The sequence below is a fragment of the Eretmochelys imbricata genome, chromosome 11, assembly GCF_965152235.1.
Source record: "Eretmochelys imbricata isolate rEreImb1 chromosome 11, rEreImb1.hap1, whole genome shotgun sequence".
Lineage (NCBI taxonomy): Eukaryota > Metazoa > Chordata > Testudines > Cheloniidae > Eretmochelys > Eretmochelys imbricata.
In genome coordinates, this window is record NC_135582.1 from 51,654,759 (window position 1) to 51,680,280 (window position 25,522).

At 39.2% G+C, this 25,522-nt stretch overlaps 1 protein-coding gene across 1 annotated transcript in view; it reads right to left on the bottom strand.

Annotated features, from left to right (window-relative positions):
- Positions 1-25,522, bottom strand: part of COL5A2 (collagen type V alpha 2 chain) — a 95,052-nt gene that overhangs the window by 42,360 nt on the left and 27,170 nt on the right. Inside the window, exons 9-22 of the mRNA XM_077830400.1 lie at positions 24,731-24,775; positions 23,951-24,004; positions 21,691-21,744; positions 20,079-20,132; positions 17,279-17,332; positions 16,484-16,537; positions 13,305-13,349; positions 11,944-11,997; positions 10,753-10,797; positions 6,536-6,589; positions 2,081-2,179; positions 1,578-1,622; positions 1,377-1,475; positions 278-331 (exon numbers count right to left, since the gene is read on the bottom strand). Coding sequence (XP_077686526.1) covers positions 278-331; positions 1,377-1,475; positions 1,578-1,622; positions 2,081-2,179; positions 6,536-6,589; positions 10,753-10,797; positions 11,944-11,997; positions 13,305-13,349; positions 16,484-16,537; positions 17,279-17,332; positions 20,079-20,132; positions 21,691-21,744; positions 23,951-24,004; positions 24,731-24,775 — 810 coding nt within the window. The remainder of the gene's footprint in view (positions 1-277; positions 332-1,376; positions 1,476-1,577; positions 1,623-2,080; positions 2,180-6,535; positions 6,590-10,752; positions 10,798-11,943; positions 11,998-13,304; positions 13,350-16,483; positions 16,538-17,278; positions 17,333-20,078; positions 20,133-21,690; positions 21,745-23,950; positions 24,005-24,730; positions 24,776-25,522) is intronic.

A 25,522-nucleotide genomic window follows, 5' to 3' on the forward strand; every position in this document is an offset into this window, starting at 1 on the left:
CCTTGTTGTGCTGTGGTCTCCTCAAACTTGAGTTAACTGGATAACTGGCTGAAGGATTTACCTTGTCATGGATTCAAAGGACCTGTCCTGCCCCTTTTTGACAGCAGAACCTGACCAGGGTGTTCCATGGCCATTACTTGCAGGTCAAAACCAATAATGAGAGGTAATACTAGATATGTCTCAATGAATATAGTATTGTGGTCTGCACAGCAATGCACGTATCGTTCTTTTTTTTTTTTCTAATTTTGATTTGATTACAAAAAATTCAAAGACTTACTGGTTCCCCTTTGGGACCCGCTTCTCCTTTGAAACCTGGCACACCAGGGTCTCCCTGAAAACAAATACATTAATACCATTAATCTGCACAAACCATTCAACCAGCCTGACCTGAGTTACCTATGTACAGTGGTTTCAAATGAAAAATGTGACAGTGCTTCTGCTAATCTAGTCTATGGATAGGTTGTTCACACATGGAAACGCCAAATAGCTCCTGATCCTGACGTCCTTAATCAGTCCTCACTCAAGCATAAAGCCCATTGACTTCAGTAAGAATTTTTGCCTGAATAAAAACCTTAGAAGTTGATCCAAGCACTGTCATTTATTTTCCTGTCCAGTTTAAAAACCATCTCAGGCACGTTATGGCCAACAGCTGACATTCAGAAGCCCGAAGAGCCTGTCCCATATACTGCAGATTTTTGACATTTTGTAAATGACTATCTGTTTCACTGTGTAATTATATTCAGTGGCATTAAAACTGGTTTATTCCAAAATTGCTCAGCTGATAATGCTGTGAAAGAGTATATGCTGAAGATTAAACAAATCAGATTGCTAATGGTTAATTTGCAGAAGACTTCAGAGAGAAAGGATTTTTATAAAAGCATAAAGCATTTAAGCACAATTACTTCTTGAATAATTTTGGACTATGTTTGGCATCAGAAAACTACTACCTTCTATGAGACTAACTACAGTAACATTTTAATACATTTATGATAGTTTATGCTTTCTGTAAATATGTCTGTTTCTCTGTAATTACGTATTCATAATACTAATTAAGGCTCTGATTCTACAGGTGACTCCAAGCAAGTAGGCACATGAGCCTCTGACCACTGAAGCCAGTGAGGCTTTGTGCACAGGTCTCTGCCTCTCCACAGTCAAATTCAAGACTGGGACCTAAGAAAGAAAATTCTGTATTTCAGAATACACAAAAGGAATTAATGAGAACCAAGTCTTGGTATATTCACTCCTTTTCATTAGTCTACTGATTTCATCGTATTGCTTGGAAATGAAGAAGTCTCACTGCTAATCACTACATTAGCTTTCCTTAACTACATCGTTGCTAAATACTGTCATTTCCATGGTGACAAAGAAATTATTACCGCTTGGCCTCGGATGCCAGGAGGACCAGTACTGCCTTGTGGTCCTGGAGAACCAGGTGGACCTGCTAAGCCAGGTGGGCCAGAAGTACCTGGAGATCCCTACAAAAGAGACATTAGTGTGAAAAGGTATAGCATGAAACGCTGAAATTAAAAAAGGAATCCATCACCAAAATTCCTTATACAGTTGATTTGATTACTTACTGTTTGGCCTTTAGCACCAGGAGAACCGTCTGTCCCTATAGTCCCCTAAAAACAGCATACAGATCATTATAACAAATTCTAATGAGCATATCAATGGAGGAATGAAAATATATTGTCAATCACATATTTGTGCCTCCTCTCAGGAGCAGATAATAAAGGCTAGTATGTAGACAGTGCAAAAGTTCACTATTTGACCCTGATTCTGTAAACATGTGTGCTTAACTTTAAGCATGAAATTCCATGGAACTATTCACTTGCTTAAAGTTAAGCTGGAGCATAAGTGCTTGAAGGGTCACAGTTTCCATCAGCCTGTGTAACATTTAATTTGCAAGTGTTTTTTAGTTATCTATCTAAAAGATATTTTTAATACAAATAGCGTGAAGACAAGTATTTCCTTTCTAAAAATACTTCTGGAACTCTTACAATAGTAAGGTACCACTGGCTTCAGGTAGACAGTGTGCAGGCAAACAGTGAAACAAGCATCCAAAGTCTGATGAACTTACAGGAAGACCTTGTGACCCTGCTGGACCTGATGGCCCTGTTTCACCCCTTTGTCCCTGAGGACCTTCTGGGCCACGTGCACCCGTTGGACCTGCTTCACCCTAATGTTTCACAAGAGAAAACAATCAGTTATTGAATTATTTTTTTTAAAGGCAGCACATAATAACTAACAGGGAATAGTGCATGGAATAGATAGCAATGGGACCGAAGCTCACATATACTTCAATATTAGGAAAACATATTGCACATATAAGAACCTAATTCTGCCTGGATTTATAGCATTGAAACTGAAACCACAATTTGCCCCCTAGTCTATACATAAACAAAGTACCTTTCTTCTGAGCAGAAACAGCATGGTAGCCAGTATAATTTATCCAAAACACACCACCAACATATTACGGGGAAAAGCACAACAGAAAGAAACCCATACCAAAAAACCCCATCAACATGTCAATATTGGTTGATTTTATAGTCTTTGTTTGCACTGTTTGCAGGTGAGACTTAAAACTTTATGTAAATTAGAATTGATAAGAAGAAATGCTTCTTCTCACAGTATAAATTAACCCATGGAGCTCACTGCTACAGGACTATATTGATACAAACACTTAATATTAACAAAGAATTAAACACAGGAATATGGTATGCACTGATTGTGCTTGCTATAGTCAAAAGTGGTCAGATGTATTATGCAGTAATGACCACTATCAGAAAAAACCTGCGAGACTAAATGGACTACTGATCTATTCTGGTATGGCAATTCACTCTGGTATGTCCTCAATTTTATCCTTTTGTGGGCCAACTGCCTTTTTTAACTGATGCTACACTAAAATTGTATCTTCAGGACTGAAGGGCAGATCCTCAGCATGTGTAAATCCGCACAGCTTCATTGAGCTCAATGCAGCTTTACCAATTTACACAACCTGAGAATCCAATCCTGAAAGTAGCTCTGCCATTAAAAAAAAAAAATCCTATTGCTTCTTCCCTTGTCAGCTCTTTCAAACATTTATTTAGATGCTTTGTTTTGTTTAGCCATTGCTGTATTTTTTCTGCCATGCATTAAAAGGATTATAATTTAGTCTAATACATTATACAGATGGCTGTATTAGCCTTGTTTCCAGAGAATTGTTTTCTGACTGTTGCCAACAGTATAAACAACATATAACATCTGCTGAGCTTGGCTACCTAGCTAATAGAGAGAGATGTTTTTACTGAATAATAATATTCCTACCACTTGTGGGGATTCAGCATATAGGAGAGGAGCAGTTCTGGGGGAAAGGAGGATGGGGAGACTGCATGAGCCTGGGTCTTCTTCAAACCCAAGGCTAGGGGCAAAATATTGAGCAGTTCCTTGAATGCTGCCAAAGCAAGCTCACATACAGGGCTGGAGGCTCAGACAGTTATCCACTGACCCAAGTCTCCCTTTCCAGCTCAGCCATCAGAGCAAATGCAGCCCAACCCCACAAAGACTACAATGGCCATTTTGAGAAGCATGACAATAACTAAAATGGGAAGAAAACAAATCCAGAAAAAGAGTTTAAAAAAAACCCTTAAAACAATGAAGAAAAACATAGACAAGAAGAAACAAGCATAGAAGAGGGGAAAGAGAAAAAAGAGAGAAGGATGAGGTGAGGAAGAGAAAAAGAAATAAAGAGGGTCAGAAATTGAACAGGAAAAAAACAACAAGTGAGATGGTAGCAACTGTGTCAGAGCATGGTGTGAATTTCCATTGGAGCAGGAGATGACCATCCATCAATCCTTTGCAAAGGTTGTGAGGGTGACTTCAACACAGAACCCCTGGTGCGTCATGGCCCACCAAAATATTTATTACAATTTTAGTTTTACTATATTTCTGCAGAATTTTTAGATGTGAAGTATGAAGTTTTATATAGCCTTTTCGTTTTCCATGACACAGTGTTAGCACTTCATACAGGAGGATTTAAATGCCATTTGGTCAGTGTATATAAGACCCTTGCCTTTCTTTGACACTATAATTTGAATAGTTTCATAAAATATGGGGGATTCCAACTCTTAAGGTATTGTATTAAGGGATAGATTTTCTGTTCATGTACAGGATTAATTTCTAGTGGTGACAGGTAATAAGATATCAGACCTTAAAGTGAATTTGTCATTGTGAGGTCCCATGTTTATTGTCTCTCAATGATTTTCATATCAAATGTACTCACTTTACATGCAAAAAATTTGTTTTATTTTTCTGACAGTGCCTCAAACTCAGCCTAGGATCTGAGAGTCAAGCTGTATATTTCTAGCTTATGCATCACCAGCAATTATCTGTAGGCTATATTCTTCTCTCAGTTATAGCTGCAGAACTCCATTGTAAGAAAACATCTCAGGTATTCCTTTCACTATACCCTGCCTTCCACAAAAACTCACAAAGCAGATGGATTAGATTTGCTGGGGTAGGTTCTCAGATAAATGCAGGATCTCATAGCCTAAGTTCCCTATATGCTTCCCCTCCCCCGGTCCCAACCTAGCCCAGCCCCGCAACCTGTCGTGGCCCGAACCCAGCCCCAGCCCAGACCTGCCGGAGGAGAGGTGCCTATGCTGCGGCCCTAGCCCTGGAGCTGCTGCGGCGAGGAGAGGCGCCTCTCCCCCCAAACCCAGGAGCTGCTGCAGGGAGAGAGAGCTGGGGGGAGTCCCATCTCTCTGCTGTAGCCCCGGATCACCCTCCTGCACCCAAAGCCCATCCTCCCCAGTCCCACCCCAGAGCCCGCACCCCCACCAGGAGCCCTCTCACCCCTGTACTCTAACCCTCTGCCCCAGCCCTGGGGCCCTCACTCCCAGCTCCACCCCAGAGCCCGCAACACCAGCCGGAGCCCTCACACCCCTGTACTCCAACCCTCCGCCCCAGCCCTAAGCCCTCTCCCACACTCCTCGGCCCCACCCCCACCACATGAATTTTGTTATGTGCACCAATATGGAGGTGATGTGTCACACATCACCTTCACATTGGTGCACATAACAAAATTCATTCCGCACATGGTGGGAAAAATTAGAGGGGACACTGCTTATAGCCCCTCCTAAACAATCATGATCCAACTTAGTTTGGGGCCATGCAGTTAGTCATTACTCTGGCTCTAAAGAGCTCTCTGAGTAAGGAAACTGAGTCTACCATTTCCATTTAGGCTGAGCTGAAGGAGGAGTACAGGGCCATTCTGTCTCTCCTCCTACTGCAGCAAGATTTTCCCCTCTACCCACCCCTGACGATGGTGGAGCTTAGGGAAGTCATTGATCCTTTTCTTTAGGATATTGTAGTGGCATTCAGCAGTTGCTGATTGTAGAATTTGCCTTCAATCTGCCGGAATCACAATCTACCTTCCAATCTGCTTCTGTGGCAACACAACAACATTGTACCCCTCAACCAGGCTCATGGCAAATTCATGAGATAGTCCTACATTACTAATTTATCTCCTACATATTCCTTTTACAACGTTCATAAGAAAAACATACAGAAAGGGAAAGTAGCAACTCCTTGAAACTTCAAGTCACCAATCAGAGCTGAATCAAGACCAGCATATTAAAATTTCTACTGTGTCTAAATGTCATGCCATCAGCTGATTATAAATTATATGGAAAACAGAACAAGCACCACTAGGATAAGAAGAGAACAAGCAAAAATGAGGCTTAAAAAAACCCTAAACAATCTAAAATAAATGCTGATTTTTATTGTTACGTTAATGCTGTGATGGTAATCTAAATATCGTGTATGTTGGCCAAACTATAAGGAGTACCAGAAAATCATCACTCTTAACAAATGGAAGTTAAGAAAAGTTTTAATCTGTTCCCATTCTTTGAGCCAAAACACCTCTTTTATAGAGGTTTAAAGGATGTTTGGGGTGGTATGTGGGAAGAAGAGATGAGGCCAACCTTGCACAACTGCTTTACGACCTCTTTTCTTTGTATCATTCGTTCATTATTCTATGGCATGGTAACCGAGGTATATTGCCAATTCACATTAAAACTGCTACTTCCTGCAGGTGTCTAAGTTTCCTGGGGGATGGATCCACAGATCCAACTCTATCAAGCTAGTTGATTTCACAACCTTATGGTTTAACATAATATTCTAATGAAGAAGAGCTCTGTGTAGCTCAAAAGCTTGTCTCTTTCACCAACAGAAGTTGGTCAAATAAAAGATCTTGCCTCACCCACCTGGTCTCTCTAAGGGTTGCTTCAGCAGTTAAACCCATTTTTCACACTTATCTTTGAGTTTCTCACCTATGACCATGGCCGTATTCTGTCAAAGACTACTGCTTCATCACAGCTGCTCTTTCGAGCTTCTATCTCCAGATGTTAATTAAAAGTGAAATGCAGTCACCTCTTAAGGACCTTTTCATTTGTGAAGCTGAATGCCACATGCCAAAGGTAGTCTCTTCAAATGTGGGCATATGAAGATCTAATTAATAGAGTCAAACAGACTAAAAAAAATCAGCTTTTCCTACCTTTACACCAGGAGGACCCGGAAAACCAGGAGAACCAGTTATACCAAGTGGTCCCTACAAAAAAACAAACAAAATACATGAGTTGATATTTCCAAAGTCGGTATCACAAAACTAGTAGCCTAAACACTGATGAAGGCCTATGCAAATGGAATTCCTGGGTTTAAATGCAACACCAGTCACAATACATATTGCCTCATAAAAAAGAGGAAACCAGTTCTATAAATATTGTAGATGACGTAGGTGGTATGAACTGAATACCACTCATCAATGCAATGTTTTAATTAAGTTAATGATACTCGGACTGCGGTTCGCGAGCTGCAAGTGGCTCTTTAACGGGTCTCCTTGCAGCACATGATATTAAAACACTGTGTGATTTAATTATTAACCAATCAAAGTCTTTAATCAATCAGGATGCTTTTACTATGTTATTAACCAATTGTAGTTGATATAATAATATTCGATCAGTTGTTTTGCTATGAGAATAAAATATATATGAATTCACACTACTCTGGCTCTTTTGGGTACTGTTGATCGGTAGTTTGGCTCCCAAACTACTGAGGTCTGAGTACCACTGAATTAAGTACTTTTTTACTGACTTTATCGATGTTACAGCTCTTGGTTCATCTGTCAATCTCCAAACAATAATCAAGATTGAGTTTCAGTTTTCATTACAAATATACTATTTCCTCTTCATTATGCTCAAGCTACTGTTAAAAGGTACTAAAAAGAAAAGATAATAAAAAAATCACTGATTTTCCAATCAAACTTTCTATTTGTAAAATCTCTGCATATTGCGCAACAGATGATGATGTATCCGACAATATTACAAATAGCTAAACAAAACTTAGATATATACACTAATCAAAGATTAAATCTATTTTGTAACATTGCACTCCATCAGACTTGTCAACAAAACTATTCAGCCAGGGAATATATCATTAACAGAGCATTGTATCTTAATTATATTCTGATTTAGTACTAAGTTAATGATTGTATCAGAATCTCTGTCAATCATGATTAAGGATATGATTTGGTCACAGATCTCTGTGACTTCTTCAGCTTCAGCTCCAGCCTCTCACGTGGTGTGGCTCTGGCTTCAGCCTGGCACCTGAAAGCTCCAGCTGTCAGCCCAACACATGGCAGGGATCAGGCTTCCATGATTTATAGTTTATTGCCCACGTCCTGTCTGTGACTTTTACTAAAAATACCTGTGACAAAATATTAGCCTTAATCATGATACCCATAATCACTCAAATCACAAGCCCTTTATGATCAACAACTCCAATACTCCTGCCTTTATTTTCTATACAGGGGAAAACTCCTTTAGAACGTGCAGATTGGGCCCTTTATGGCTTTTGATCTGTTCATGCAAATCCAAATGTTTCCAAAACATATTCTAATTATGTTAATAGGCATCAAAATACTGAGGAAATCCCGCTCTTGCCCATGAAAGTTCTGTGTGAAGATCAGCGGAGGTATATGGTCCAAAATGAGTAAGATAGTTGACACATTTGCATCCAAAAATAACAGGTAAATCCACTGGGGACACACAAGTTCCATGGATGTCAAGTATAATGTAGAGTCAACCAAGCGGTGGACTAATACTGCTTTTTTGTTGCTATAGTGCTGGGTGGGCTGAACACATATGATATACTCTCACCTTCTAGATTATGTAGTCTTTGGATAGTAGTATACAGTGGTCATAAATATTGAGTACAGCTGTGTATTCACAAATGATTTCCCTTTCTTTGTCTTTGGCTGGATTTTCACCCTCTTTGGAGAACATGATGTATACTGAGAAAGAATGTTTTATATAACAAAGCTTTTACTGACAAACCCAGTAAGAACAATCTGTTCCAAAGGCTATTAATTATGGAGAACTTTTCTGCCAGTGACCTTGTAGTGAATTGCTAAAGCACTGCTGTAACAGCTAATTTAACGTATTTATGAAAAAGCTACATCCCAATTTATTGGGTCATGAACACTCGTCTGCCAAATCTCTCTCGTTGCAACGATAAGTTTAGCATTATGACTTATTTCTTTGTACTTACCCAATTCATCATATATTTGGATAGCACTTTCTCCAGAGAGATCATGTTTAAGCATTCTGCATCTCCCTATGAGATTGCTAGGGAATGTACCAGATATGCTAGCCAACCAGATGTCATGCCCAGTGGGTTTGAGCTCACGTTGGAAGTCCACTGAAATATTTATACTACATCTAGAATTTCAGAATTGTTTTGAGATTCAATTTTTTTCTGTTATAGAATTGTTTTACAATCATGAAAAATCTTTGAAATATTTTATTTTTAAAGTACTGTAATAGTTGTGGTATCCTTCTCTGTTGGATGTACCAGATAACTGAACTTGGCAGCTATCTACACTCTCAGCTTGAACTTCTATCATAGTAAATTATTGGTTAATGGAGTTTACAACAGTACAGTCTATTGTGTATCACATGGACAAATACTGTTTCCTCACAGCAGCATGTTGGGATTCCCTCTGAGACCTTTTTGCACTTGGCATATCCAGAACATCTCATCTAGTCCTGGAAGAACACCTTATCCAGTTCTCACGAATCCAAAAATTTTGGACTCATCCCTGGACTCATCCCAGAGTTTTCTTTATATAATGTCATAAAGCTACACCTGAGATGATCAGGCTCAGGTGTAGGGGGTTAGGTTAAGGTGCACCACATCTCCAACATACATAATCATGAATCAGCTTATGTATGCACTCAAACTTAATACTATAGGTTAAAATGTTGCATCACACACTTTATGATTGGCCTACTAATTTTTGTAACCAATCCCTCTACAGATCATGAACTGTCCATGAGCTGTAAGCAAAGCTCTGGCTGCAAGCTTATCACACATTACTCTTCTCACTACTTCTTAATCCACTAAGTGAATGTTATTTACAATGCCAATTGTGAGTTTATGCTTTGTCCACTGTTAATCTCAGCTTTGTTACTTCTTTTCCTTACTTCTTCTAGCACTGTTCATGCCAGGCCTACACAGTATCATTAGGGAAGAAAGACTATGTACTTAAATAGTGAAAATTGTAACTTTGGACTAGTGTGCCTCATACTGAACAAAGATTCAGCATACAGGCATATCACATTTTGTATCAATAAGCAATTACTTTGGCAGATGTTTTTGTCAAGTGACATGCGCAAAAAAAGAATAAAGTATATTTCTGGTGGAAATCCATCAAACATTATAGTGATGAAGTATAAATGAGTAAATAATACTATAGGACCTAAAACTGCAAACACTTATGCATGTGGTTAACTTTACACATACGAGTAATCTCATTGATTTCTAGATATTCTTCAGTGGGGTACTCAGATGCATTAAGTTAAACATTTGTCCATAAGTGTTTGTAGGATTGGGACCAGAGTCACTTGTTATATGAAAATCCTTAGTTTTAACTGCCACACTAACCTTTTAATATATTTAAACTGTATTTTCTTTATCTGAAAACTTTTTACAATACCTGTTCTGAGTAACAAAACTACGTGTAAATCATGAATTGAAAAGTTAAATTATTATTTTAAGTTTTGATAAACTTCTATATAAATGACATTAGTCTTTTGTAATAAATTGAACTTTCAAGGAGGCAGTTTATCAGCTGGTAATACATTTGTGTATGTCTCTGGTTCATCAGCTCAGTGTATGACTTCTTCTAAAAAAAGGGCTACATATCCTTATAAGTTTTGAAAATACATAGTCCTTATGGATTTGAGGTAGCAAATTCACATCTTTCTGTTATTAGTGAAATTCATTACTTCTTACTGAGAACTGGTATAAATTCCTTTGACATCTTTATGTGCAAAGAAAGACAACTTTTTATTAATGATTCTTTATTAAAATACGTATTTCTAAAATGCTTAACCTTTTTGCATCTAGATTCCATTGTATTAATGTAGCAGCACATCAGTTCCCTGAGGGACGATGAACAAAGCACCAGCCTACTCACTACTTAAAATCACTTACTTGAAAGGAAGCAAAATCTTAGTGATTTAGCTCTCAGAGCACACATCTCCACAGTTGTGATTAATAATTTTGAGGCATTATCAGGAATCATTCAAAGATATTGAGGAATTGCCTTCAATTACCAGACTAAAAAATGGCAACAGTTACTCATCTTTCTGGTTAAAGGATGTCTGGAGGCAAAGGAAGATCATAACACTGGAAACAAGGAAAGTAACTTACCACTGGCCCAGGCTTCCCAGGCATACCATGCGAACCCCGTCCACCCTAGACATAAAGATAGACAAGCCACAGTACATTTATAGGAATTCTTATTAAACTCTGTCCTTGAATATTAGTGATTGTAAAAGGAGCCAATTTACAACTGTCTTTAAATTATACCGGTCCATAAATCCATCACAGAATGGACACAGAAGAGTTTTAGAGTGAAATCACAGCCTGTTGAAGTCAATGGGACTTTTGCTAGTGATTTTAATGGGGCCAGGAGTTCATGTTTGTTATTGTGAAGAGTAGTACACACTAGACCAGTGATTCTCAACCCACGGGACACTTACAGCCCAATGAGCACACAGCTGCAGCCCATGTGACATCCTCAGGGCCATACAGGTAGTATATATAGTGTGTGGATGCAGCCCACATAACACACTGAGAGCTGTATATGTGGCCCAAAATGGTAAACAGATTGAGAACCACTGCACTAGACTCATAAATGCCATGAGTAGAGATGTGAAAAAAAACCTGAAACAAAATATAAAACTACATTTCTTTTGCATTTCTTTTCAGAGATGGTCCCATATCATGAAGTACTTAAGAAAGTTCACTTTTTTGTTTTTAGTGAGACCATTTTTTCTATTTTGAACTAAAAGAAGGTTACTTTTGAAATTTTCATTTTAAGGGGCTTTTTTTTCCCTGAAAATCAATTTGCATTAGAAACTTATACAATTTCAAATTTTGCAAGTTTTTGTGAAAATTGCTTTTCCACAGAAATTTTATAAACCAAAAATGTAATTTCTGGATCACAAAACTGATGAAAAACGTTGTGAACATATTTAACAATTTTGTACAGTTCTTCTCAGAGTCACCCCATGCATCCAGTTTATTCTTGGCACCTATGTTAATAAAATATAGCAATTAATGTCTGTAACTTACAGATATTGTTGCTTTTTTAAATGTAAATTATGGCTCTGATCTGCAAATCTGTACTCAGTTCTTGCAGTAGCCTTGGACTATAAAGGGATTACTTGTGGAGGGGGGGCCGTAAATGTGAGCATGAGAGTGAGTAAATTACTCACTCATTAGTAAATTTTTGCAAGCTCAAAACTTGAAAGAAGAAACGTGACTGTAATTTAGATAAAACAAGTAAAGCACAGCAGTAGGGCTAACGGACAGCAGCAAAACCTCAAATCCACTTACAGGAGCGCCTTGTGGTCCAATTCGCCCTCTTTCTCCTGACATTCCTCTAGGACCCTATGGAAAGAGAACAGAAAAACGCTTTAATTTAATACTTATTGTATGAGAATAATAAGAAGTGGAATGCAGGAGTTCACTGTTACTGTTTTTTTCAGAATAACCGTAGTATAGACATTTCTTCAGTTTTCTTTTAAACGTCTCTGATTTTTCCTTTTTCTTTCAATAAAAACTTTTCATTGCACTCCTACTCCAGAACTTATAGAGTAATGAAGTCTGACCTGACAAGCCTTACTCGTAAGAGGTATTCCACTGGGTTCAGTCTTGCTCCCACTGATGAAATTTGGTGCCAAACATTTCAAAGACAGCATGATTATAAGAATACAAGAATGACTAAGAACTACTCATGTGACTAAGTGTTACAGGATCAGACCACTGTTTTTTCTGCTAGTAATTACCCTGGTCTATGGTGCCCATAAAATTGAAGCAAATCTATGTCCTCGGTCAGCCTTACAAGTTTTGCCCAAGGGAACTGAATTGCTCTGTAATTTCTCTTTTCCATTTGTAGCTTTATTTCAAATTCAGCCACACAAAGACTAAATTCTCTACATATTAAATTCTCTCACTGAGGGTTAATACTCAATCCCATTTACTACGGCTGATTCACTAATTGAGATCCATTTCAGAGATATTACATTCTGCACCACACAGGATAATACATCAAAACCAGATGCCTTTATCTCCACTAATGCTTATAGTTTTACAGATGCCCTAAATACCAGCTAAGTAAAAGCATTCTGAGATTGCCAGAGAGAAGAGACTCCTCACCCCACATGTTTATTCTACACACAAACTCAAAAATCATCTGTCTGTAGTTTTCTTTGCTAATATTTTTCTAACTGAAATAATTTCAATTATTGACTCAAAGTGACCTACTTTGAGATTTTCATTATATTAAAATATTTTCATATAAAGAATCAGGATGGGCCTAAAGGGTATATAGGGGTTAATCACAATGGGGAAAAGATCATACCAAAACCTAATTCAGATTTGTATTAATTTTCTGATTTACTGCAGTTACTGGCAATGTACTTACATGGCCTCAGTTCTGGGGAACAATGGAACACAATGGGCCAGGTTCTCTGTTGGTATAAAACTAGCATAGCTCCACTGACTACAATGGAGTTGCACCCATTTACACCAGCACAGAATTTACCTCTGAAAGACATGGTTTTCAACAAAACTTAACTCCTAAATGCATTACAGGCTTCTTATGACAAAAAATAAGGGATCGGTGTTTGCAGTCTCATAGCTACACGTTAAGCAGAACAGAAAATCCAATTGCAAACATTGCAAATAACACTCACTAGAGGGCCTGTTGGACCCATTGGGCCAGTTGGTCCGGCTTCACCCTAAAAATGCAAATGAAAGCACACACAAAAAGTTAGAGGAAAATGAAACTCCATCTCTTATCACCACCACTTAAGTTTAATTTAGCTATACTAGGGACAAATTTGCATAGCAATGTGTGGGAAGTTACATAAATCAGTCCCATTGCTGATGGGAAGAGCCATGTTTCTGAGTTCCCACTGAAGAAGAATAAGCTCACCTCTACGAGATATGCTGAATAATGCACAAGTTTCCAAATACAGCAAGAAAATAGTACCTTCCACTCCTCCCCCAGATATATTCATGCCTGACCCACCAATCTGCTACAATGATGATGATTTATTATTGAGCACTGTCAGTGTGCCTGACTGCCAGAGAACCAGACTGTGGTCAGCTCTTTCATTGGCAGGATGGGTTGGGTGGGGAAATGTAAGAAGACAAAGACTGACCACAACAGCAGTGTGGATGAGCAAGAACTGTTAACATCCTACTCCCTAGAGCAGGGAGAGCAATCTAATCTACAGGATACATGGCTAAAATGCCAACCGACACTTGTGCCCTATATACACGGGTGTGCTTCTACTGTTGCTACTAATGGCAGAACTGAATGGTGGGAAATTTTAGAAAAATGTTTTGGTCTAGACAAGACAGATGCTACTAAGCTGTGGGGAGAGGTAGATATGCTAGAGGGTAGGGATAGGGTCCAGAGTGACCTAGACAAATTGGAGTATTGGGCCAAAAGAAATCTGATGAGGTTCAACAAGGACAAGTGCAGAGTCCTGTACTTAGGACGGAAGAATCCCATGCATCGCTACAAGCTTGGGACCAACTGGCTAAGCAGCAGTTCTGCAGAAAAGGACCTGGGGATTACAGTGGATGAGAAGCTGGATATGAGTCAGCAGTGTGCCCTTGTTGCCAAGAAGGCTAACAGCATATTGGGCTGCATTAGTAGGAGCATTGCCAGCAGATCAATGGAAGTGATTATTCCTCTCTATTTGGCACTGGTGAGGCCACATCTGGAGTACTGCGTCCAGTTTTGGGCCCCTCACTACAGAAAGGATGTGGACAAATTGGAGAGCATCCAGCGGAGGGCAACGAAATGATCAGGGGGCTGGGGCACATGACTTATGAGGAGAGGCTGAAGGAACTGGGCTTGTTTAGTCTGCAGAAGAGAAGAGTGAGGGGGGATTTGATAGCAGCCTTCAACTACCTGAAGGGGGGTTCCAAAGAGGATGGAACTCAGCTGTTCTCACTGGTGGTAGATGACAGAATAAGGAGCAATGGTCTCAAATTGCTGTGGGGAAGATCTAGGTTGGATATGAGGAAACACTATTTCACTAGGAGGGTGGTGAAGCACTGGAATGGGTTACCTAGAAAGGTGATGGAATCACCATTCTTAGAGGTTTTAAAGGCCTGGCTTGACAAAGCAAAGGCTGGGATGATTTAATTGGTGTTGGTCCTGCTTTGAGCAGGGGGTTGGACAGATGACCTCCTAAGGTCTCTTCCAACCCTAATCTTCTATGATTCTAAGACAAACCAACCTGCAGTGCTTTGATTTAATAAGTGATGATTTGTAAAAAGGCCCAACATGTTCAATTTTTTTAAATTGTTTTTTATTCTGGAAGTAACCAAAATTAGTTTTTCTATATCCACTTAATCTAAAGGTAACAGTTCCAAACCATCTGCAGTTTCTGCCTTCTGCAGGATAAAATAGTTTCAACACCATTTACTAGGCCAGTATGAATATGGCAGGGAAAAAAACCAATAAAGGAGTCTGGTACCCTTTTTAAAAGTGGCTTTAACACAACTTGTCGCAATCCATGCTAGCCGGCTAAACAGTGTTAAAACTACTTTAAACTAAATCCATTTACAGCTGACTGCAAAGGGGAAGAAGCAAGTTTGGGCCTGTTTTGCACATAAAGAATACCAGAAAAGTTTCCTTTCAGTTTGGTTATTTTACACTATAGATCGCTTGAAAGGATTCGATTTTTATCGGTCAATGTCGGTAAATTAGAGAGATACTACATACAATAATGTCAGTAAATGTCGATTGACACTGAAACGGAAGAAAAAATATTTTTATTGATAGTAATCGACATCTTCAGATAGGCAAAGTAAGAAAATGTTGCTTGAGAACTTATTAGAGTTTGATTTAAGGATATTTTCTTTGTAAATTTTGACATGTGATGTTGACAATTTGTGTTTTAATGGTTCTAAAGCTTCAACCTTTTGAATCTCAATGTCTACTGTCATAAAATAATTATTGTCTGACACCCCAATAACTTCCCTCAACTGTGAGAATTTAAATAGATCAAAATTTAAAAAGTTTAAAACCCATAATTTTGTGCAATTGTGAACATTTAAATTGCTACAAATTGAAGAAAATGCTTAAAAATAAAGATTGATATTATCTGTTGAAATTATTAAAAAAATCAAATTCTGCCATGCCTAATTATAGATGTAGGGCCTGTCCACACGCCCAAAATAGTGTAAGGCAAATGTACAAAGCATCTGTGCACCACAGGAAGTATCTCCATGCCAGTTCCACATGAGCCACTGAGCAGTGCAAACGTGGCCTGGGATCTAGCTAGAAGAGGACTAATGGGATCTAGTTTAACATGGATCCACTGATCCCAACACTTGCCAATGACACAAATAATCTACAGCCATTATGCTAACGCACAGACTACAGACCCAAGATGGGGGTGAGGATTTCATCTCCCCAATCCACTGGCACTCCTACATAAGGCCCAAATTCTTCAGCTTTAGGCAAGTAAAGTGGATTGCACAGATAGGGAAATTCCATTCAGTTCTGCTCAGGAACAATGAAATTCTGATCCAAGTAGCAGCCCCAAAAACAGACCAATCACACCTATGGAGCTATTTAATAAGTAAAATAAATAATCAGAGAAGTTGGTGACTGGCAGAGGAAGCAAAGTTTTTTTTCGTTTTAAAGATCTATTATCTTCAGCTGTTTTTAGCATTATAGAAAGCATGATTAATCAGTGTTCTTCCACAGGTTTTATTCTCTAGGCTTTAGGATCCTTTTGGATGAAAGACACTAAAATATATAAACATGAATCATTAGGACACTCCAAGAGCTAAACACTACAACTCCTTTGAAACCCAAAACCAAATTTCATAATGAAGATATTACCTTGGATCCAGTTGCTCCGACCTCACCTTTAGGACCATCAAGTCCTTTGTGTCCCTGTGAGGAGAAATATATAAGTATAAAGAGATACAGCCAAACAATAATTTATAATATTTATCATTGAAATAATCTTTTATTTAAATATTTTTATCAGGGTGGATCTGAGCTGGGGAGAAAAAGAAAGAATACACAGAAGAAAAGAGATGGGGAAAATGTTTTAAAATACTTTTCAAATGAAACAGCTGTTTGTGTGAGATACATTTCCTTGGGTTTGTTCCCTCTGAGAACAAGAATCTTGCAAATATATATATAAAGAACCTAAAAACAATGAAGAGAAAACTCTGAGCCACAGTAACCCTATTTATTCTCCCTGTAACCCTATTTATTGCTCCCTGAAGAGGAAACCTGGTCCCAAATCTTGGTAATTAATAACTGTTCTGTTTCATAAACATGTCCAACCTTAGAGTTCACCTTCCTAGTGCCAGACCTGCCAACATGATGGGAGAACAGTTAGCCAAAGGTCAGGTTTGTCCTCACTTGAGTTTAATACAGTATTTGCTTACTTTATTTCTTTCCAGTTGCCTGAGACATTTGAAACTAGAATGGAAAAAACACTAGAGATCAACCTGCACTTAAAGGAAGATGGACTAGGTTTTCTGGTAGGACTTTTCCATCTCTAACTTTCATGATTTTGCCATTACTAAATGGGTCAAATAGTCTACTAGCATCCAATAGGCTGACTGCAAAAACTCCAACGGTTGTAAAGATTATCTGTAAGACAGACAGGTTAATGCTTACCCTGTGGCCCTTTAGACCTGGAAGTCCTGGAGCACCAGGAAAGCCTCGAGATCCCTAAAATAGAAAAACACGAACACAGATAAAGTGACCTACAGCTGTACAGTCGATACTCTCCTTACACATCTGAGTAGATACACTTACTGTTAGTGCAGCTAAGACAGGTATGGGAACTAGGAACAAAGTAGTAGGTACATCCACTTCACTGATACATATCTAATACACCTTCACCTTGGGGATACAGCATTGCAAGACACACAGCATGTAACAATGAGGCCATGTGAGATGAATGTCCCTTTTATGGTCACCATAATGTCATAATAAAGTTTATAGGTCTCCTAGTAAATAAGGTTTCCCATTGACTTTACTGGTCCTTGGATCAAGCCTTAAATCCATAACAGAAGTAAGAGAGTAATAATCAACATCAGAGCTAGTTTTTTAACATAAGGAGAAGGGAACCTAACAAGTTAAGTGGGATCAGAAGACAGCAATAATTTAAATTAAAATAAAATCAATTGCCAAATTTTAATCTTTCTCACACTGTGATATGTTGAACCACAAAACACCACTAAAGCAGCCTAATAAGCAAACTGTTTCTGAAACTATCTTAGCAACTATTCAAAAGTGACCTGGGGTACTTTTACCTGTACAGGAAAATGGGGCAAAACACACAGATTTTTTTTTTTTTAAATAAAAGGCCTAAACAATTCCTAGTAAAAGAGGTAGCTAGGCCTGTGACAGTATATTGTGTTACTGTGTTGCCATATTGTTCACATATGTTTGAAACTTGGAGTACCTTCTGCTCTTGGGCCTCAGTTGAGCAAATTACTTATGCATGTGCCCAACTGATTATTCAATCACACTATGCACATGCTGAAAGTTAGGCACATGCTTTTAAGTACCTTGCTGAATCAGGCCTTGAACATTATGCCAGGGCTGTTATCATTTCAAAGATTACATTTTCTACTTCTACAGGACAAAGGGGCTCAGTTTCCCCCAAAATGCAAATAGGCAATGAAAGGTGTCATTGCAGTCTCTAAGGCTGGACACCAGGCTTCTCACCCATAGATCGGTGTGCTGCAATGAAGCCTCAGAATGTGTATGGAGAAAGAGCATTTAACAAGGGAAACTGAGGCGCAGAAAAAACAAAGGGGTAAAATCCCTATACTCCTTGCTCTGATTGAGTGTAAAATTGAATTGTCAACATTAGAGAAATGGGATCTCCTTCAACACAAAGCAGTTGGGATCAGATGATGAAGGGAAGCATTTTTGGATGCCTGTGACTTCCCCATCATAAATAAAATAACACTTTCATTTCCTCTTCATTGACTGGAATCGCTGTTGAACTGCTAACTATACTGTGGATGACAAACTGCTAAAATGAACTATTTAATACAAAGAGCAGCATTTTCTTTAGTATTGTCATATTATGTCATAGAGTTTGAAATGTCATGTACCAACATATACCACATCCAATCTAAAAAAACCAATAACCCCAGTTCCTCTCTATGTCTGAGTTGCACTCCAACTCAGTAGACAGCACTGGCAGCAAAGAGCTGACCACAGATCCCTGATCCCCAGCTACTCTCCCCCAGTGGAAGTTAGAGCAGCAGGGGATCTATTCTAACTTTTGCTGTTGGCATAAGCTCTATAGCAGACCTTTCACCAGACAGGGATCAGGCTCATTGATCCCCTGCTACACAATACCCTCCCACCCGCCCCAATCTCAACATGCCACCAGCAGGCACACCACATTCACTTAAACTGGAGATCGGAAGGGCATCTCGCCAACTTTACTTCAGCCAAAGATTCCTCCTAAAAAGTAGAATTCTCCAGAGGGAATCTCAGGCTGGTTTAAGGTCCCTTTGTGAGCTTAGGGAACCAGAGAAACCAGCCCAATGAATGCCATATGTCAGACATGAAACATACCGCAAACTCATCATCTTAAAATAATCTTTCCCCATCATTTATTTTATTAAGTATCTGATTTAATAACTAGTTGCTTTTTTTTTTTGAAAAGACAAAATACGTGAACAGTAAATAACATACAAAAGGAGAAAAATTTTAAAGTATATCAAATCTGGTTAGAGAAATCCATAAAAATGAGCAGCAGTGATAATTAAGAACCAAATTCTGGTACCCTTTACTTGCACTGAGAGTACCTGACTGTTGTAGGAGTACTGAAGTCGCCCTTACCCTACGCCTTGAGTTTTATTTACACCAGTGCAAAGTGGTGATCATTCTGATCTGGTACCACTTTATCCCACATTGGTGTAAATAACAACACAAGATGCTGGGAAATGGTGAATCACGCTCGATGGATTGTATTCATCAGTGGTGTGAATTCATTGCTGTCAAAAATGAATTTCACCATTTTGCAGCAGGTGAAAATGTTATTGGCTGCATGGGATGATATTCTGCATCCATGACATCATTCTAGCACAAGCATCCTGGCACAGTTGTTATACACTTATACTTTTTACATTTAGTTTTAGAGTTCTCTAAGATGGTGACCATAGATAAGAACATACGTCTATAAGAAGGTATACTGACCCCAATCTTAGATCTGGTCTCCTTTGAAGTCTTTTAGAGGCATTGTGGGACTGTAAAAGAATCCTCAGGGATAACCCAAGACAAACATTGCTAAAATGTAACATTGTATTAGTTCATTAAAGAAAACTGACTACAAGTGTATTGAAATAGTAACTGTAACTACTTTGCACCACTTTACTAAAAACAACAAATATATTTATTATTGCCACAAACTGTATGTCTACTAAACTATAAGTTATCATGGTCTTACTGGAGATCCTGGGAATCCAATCTCGCCAGGTTGTCCTGATCTTCCGGTCTCACCCTAAAAAACAAAAAAAAGTGAAGATAAAAGAAAGTCAAAAATAAGTTCTCTCTCTGTCCAAACTTCATGTCCTCATTCAACAAATCACCTCCATCAGTTTTCTCTCCACTAACATAAACTAACTACACTCATGTCCTATAATATGTATTTAATTGTGCTGACTACAGTAATAAACTTGATTGCTACATTTATTAATGTAACAAAATTCTTATGAAAACTCTGGAGTATTGGGTTTAAAGTGGGTCTCAAGTGTACTTCAGTGTCACTAGATGGCGCTGCAGAATAGTTTGTTCTGGCTTAGTAAAAATTTAACCTTTTGTAATGATAAAATTTAACTTTGTTCATGATCTAAAAATTTTTTGTGGTAATATTAACCTCCAGTGGTTTGGGCTTTAGCTTGATATCTTTCCTTGTCTCTGTGCAGAATTCTGAATAATTAAGCATAATTCAATGAAAGCATTTTCTGTGCAATTTGAAGGTGAAAGAAATCTGACTCGAATTGAGTAAGTGAACTTTAAAGAGGATTATTTACAGTTAGCCATAGCCACCAACCAATCCTTTATTTGCACGAATTAGTTATAAAGCATCCAGGGCTCTAGACTTAAAGAAGCTAAAAGGATTTAGGAAAAGGAAAATTCTAGACACAGGTGGTACGACATTCATTACAGATTATAAAGGAAACTAATGGACCTCTTTGGAGTCTGGAAATAGGAGCAACATGGGCTCTATTGGCTTCAGTGGATTAAGAGCTGATCCTTTCCTAAAATTCCTATTGTTTGAATTATTTGTACTGTATAATTGCCACTAAGGGAGTTCATTATGTCTTCACAAAATATGATATATTTCCATAACTTTAACTGACTTTTACTTTTAAATCTTTACAACTTGTTAAAATTCAATTTAAGGTGCAACAGTCCTGCTTTTACAAACACAGGATACATGTGCGCTACCAGAAAATCCTTCACCTAGTCGTATGAGGTTACAAATTGGTGGCAGAGGAATCATAGACGATAAGGGTTGGAAGAGACCTCAGGAGGTCATCTAGTCCAACCCCCTGTTCAAAGCAGGGATATGTTACTGTAACACATCACAGTTATAACTAACTCATTCCTTCATTTACAGATGTGGTTAAATTTTGAGGAACAAATCAAATGGTTTAAAAATAACAACACATCATAGATCCAGATCAATATTATTGTGGTTCTTTTTTCTCCCTAACTGACCATAGTGCTCCAAACAAGGCATCTCAAGCTGAGGGCTAGCAGGGCAAGAAACATTAGGAAGATGCTCCATTTAGCCCTGTGGGGGAGTAAGTACCTTGCATAGCTCACCACTGGCCCCACAAGGTAAAAAACGGAAACTGTTGACAAGACAGAAGTCTTGTCGTCTTTGCAGGAAGTTAGTAGCTATGACACTGGAGGTGAATAGTGAAGTTACAGTGAAAAGGAAATGGATAGAAATCATCAGAACACACACCTGCACTGGCCAGCAACTGTATATGAGAAGTATACATGTTTTATTAAAAGTAAAACAAGGTACTAAACAAAAAAAATCATACATCTTCACCAGGTTTGCCTGGAGGTCCTTCAGGGCCCCGAGCACCAACTGGACCCTAGTAATTAAATACATCATACATTAATCAATCAACAGTCCCCCAGAAAATAAATATATTTCATTCTGAAAGGTCATTTTATAAAGACAACATACAGTAGTGAAGAGGATTTTTATTTTCAGCACCATCATAATTCTTATCCCTTCTCAACCATTCTATTCCATAATGCCCTAGGAAAGCGACACTAGGCTTTGAATAAAATGTGGGATGAATTCTATGATGGCAAAAGTGTATTTTAGTTATACCAGAGTCTTAGTCAGGATCATGAGCAGAGGCCTTTCAGAGACCTTACACACTGCAGACAAGTGAAACTAATAGCAATATCCACTCTCTTGGCAGGCAGCGAGGGCTAGCGATTACAGCAGAGTTCTTGGAGTCTGGGCTGTAGTCCTGATTCTGCCCATGACTTGCTGTGTGACCTTGGGACCATCATTCTAATCTTTCTTTTTTAAAATCACCCCACCAGCCATGCAGGGATACTAATGTTTACTCACCTTCAAGTATTTTGAGATCAGTGGATGAAAAGCGCTAATCATGAGAATCATAGGGATATAAGGGACCGCAAGGGTCGTCTAGTCCACCCTGCCAGGATGTAGGATTTGTTGTGCCTAAGCCAGGGGTGGGCAACCTGCGGCCCATCAGGGTAAGCTGATTGTGGGCCACGAGACTTTTTGCTGACACTGACCATCTGCAGGCACAGCCCCCCACAGCTCCCAGTGGCCGCAGTTCGCTGCTCACAGCCAATGGGAGCTGTGGGAAGCAGCAGTCAGCATGTCTCTGCAACCCGCTGCTTCCCGCAGCTCCCATTGGCCAGGAACGGTGAACCGCAGCCACTGGGAGCTGCGGGGGGCCGTGCCTGCAGATGGTCAACATCAGCAAAATGTCTCATGGCCCACAATCAGATTACCCTGATGGGCCACATGTGGCTATGCTGTAATTTGAACCCATTGCCTCTCGTTCTGCCCTCTGTGGCAAGAGACAATTTTTCTCCATCTTTTTTATGGCATCCTTTCAAGTATTTGAAGACCACTATCATGTGCCCCCCAATTTCCTCTTCCATCCAAGACTGATGGCTATCCAGCCTCTTTTTGAAAACCTCTACTGAAGGAACTTCCATGACTTCCTGAGGTAGTCTGTTTCATTGTCCTCCTGTTCTTACAGTTCGGAAGTTTTTCCTGAAATTTAATCTAAATCTGCTATGCTGTAATTTGAACCCATTGCCTCTCGTCCTGCCCTCTGTGGCAAGAGACAATTTTTCTCCATCTTTTTTATGGCATCCTTTCAAGTATTTGAAGACCACTATCATGTGCCCCCCAATCTCCTCTTTTCCAAACTAAACATGCCCAGTTCCTTCAGCCTTTGCTCACATGGCTTGTGTTCCATCCCTTTGATCATCTTTGTCACTCACCTCTGGATCCTTTCTAGTTTCTCTACATCCTTTCTATACAAGTGGTGACCAAAACTGGACACAGTGCTCCAGATGAGACCTAACCAATGCCAAACAGAGCAGTACTATCACCTCCTGTAACTTGCATGCTGTGCCCCTGTTAATACATTTGCTTTTTTTGCAACAGCATTACATTGTTGATTCCTGTTGAGGTTGTGATCCACCACAACTCCCACCTCCTTCTGAGCACTGCTGCTGACAAGCCAGTTTTCCCCCAATCTGTATTTGTGCATTTGGTTTTTCCTCCCTATGGGTAGCACCTTACATCTGTCTTTGTTGAATTTCATATTGTTATCTATAGACCAGTTCTCCAATGTATCATATCCCTTTGAATTTTAGCTCTATCCTCCAAAGTGTTTGCAACCCTAGCTTTGTGTCATCTGCAAATCTGATCAGCATGTTCTCTAGTCCTACATCCAGGTCTTTAATAAAGACATTAAATAACACTGGACTCAGAACAGATCCCTGTGGAGCCCCACTTGAAACCTCCCTCCAATCTGAGATTGGACTGTTATTTATTAATAAAAGTTGACACCCTTTCAAGTTCAGGTGTGGACCATCACTGCCATTCAAAGCAATTAAAACTCAGTGAACCAGTGGAAAAATATCATTACCAGTCCTGACTGCAGCCCTTCTCACATGGTCACTTTGGTGCATGCAGCAAGAGAGGAGCCTATGGTATGGTGAGAATTTAGAATAGTCTCTACTGTTACAGTCTGCAATATTACACTGGGAAGATGCACATATATTTGACCTTACCATTGGTCCTGGATCCCCAGATTCACCTGGTGGGCCTCTGGGGCCAATACCACCCTAAAATTGACCCAAAAAAAGATAAATATAGAGTAGATTAGAACCAAAGGTAGTGGTCTGGAAAACTCTTACAAATAGTAAAAACTATACAGGCACAAATTAGCAACCTAGATCGGAATAATGACTGTTCTTGAGACAGTTCAGATCCAGATTTGAACTCATGTCATGACAATGGAATAAATGAATACCCTGGATCCTAATACCCCTGAAACTTCAGAAGAGTCCTGAGCCACATGCACATTTTGCAGCTCAGCATATCTTTACCCCATCTGAAGCCCGCTCAGTGCTGATACTGAAGCCAGAGTAAGTTAATAGCCACCATTTTCTGTTATTTAAGAGTGCCATAATTAAAACATGTGTTGAGTAAAAAGACCTCTTATGGACCTGATAGCAAATTGGTCTCTCTGGATTAACATGACTGTCTTCTGAAACCTGATAAACCGTCACTGGACTTATGTTGGCACCAAGATTCCTGACTATCGGTGCAGAAGGTAACTCTGTAGAATGCAGTATTTAATGTGTGCACTACATCTTTATGGCTTTAAATCAGGAAAGCACTTAACTGCATGCTTAAGTACATCCCTAACTAGTAAAGGACTTACACCTTTGATGAGGGATACTTTCCAGAAACAGGGCCTACATGAAAACTTTAGATACCATGCACTCTGCCTGTTCTTATTCCTTTTGTGTACATCTATGTTAAATACCATGGAACAAATCACTTACTTGTTGTCCTTGTAGACCCTGAGGACCTCTTGGACCCACTGGACCCTATTAAAAACACAAGGGCTTGTTAAACAGTCTTAAAATAAATGAAATAAAATCATCTCACCATGTAAACCAAGCAGAAGGGCATGTCTGATGGTGACCTTCAAGCTAATACTTCTATGGTCAAAGCCTCTGGAAGCATAATCAGCTGATACTCAGTAGACACTGGGCTGTTAGGTGCAGAAGGGAGTCAAAAGGGGAAGGGAAGAAGAGGAAGGGAGTTGAAGAAGAATCAGAAAATTGGGAGGCATGTAATTCAGAAGGGGCTGAAAACCTTGGATTGCTTTCTCTCTGTAGAGTCACTAAATGTGAGAGGAGAGAAACTCTCTTCTTAGTTATGCCACAAGCTTGGAATGTGTGGTGAGGCCTTAGGTCCTGTGAGGCTTTGAGGCCTGCATCATGTTAGGATATAGATATTCAGGCCTGTCTCTATAAAGACTCTATGTCTCTATAAAGGCCTATACTCTAAGAATTTAGGTGTATTCTTATCACTTGGCTAATTATAGAGGTATAAAAGAAAGAATCAAAATCACTGTCTGCTGGTGTAAGGGCCTTCTCTTACTGTGACAGTCTGAGGCCCTGTTCTTAGGCTCAGGCCTTTGGCTAAGCAACAGAGGCAGCCATAAGCTGGGAAGCGAACGGTCACATCCTCACATTCCAAACTAGTCACATTGAAATAAGGTGCTATTGGGCTGTCAGGCACTATCAGGACAGGATTGTATTCCTATCACCTCCAGAGAAAGGGAAGTG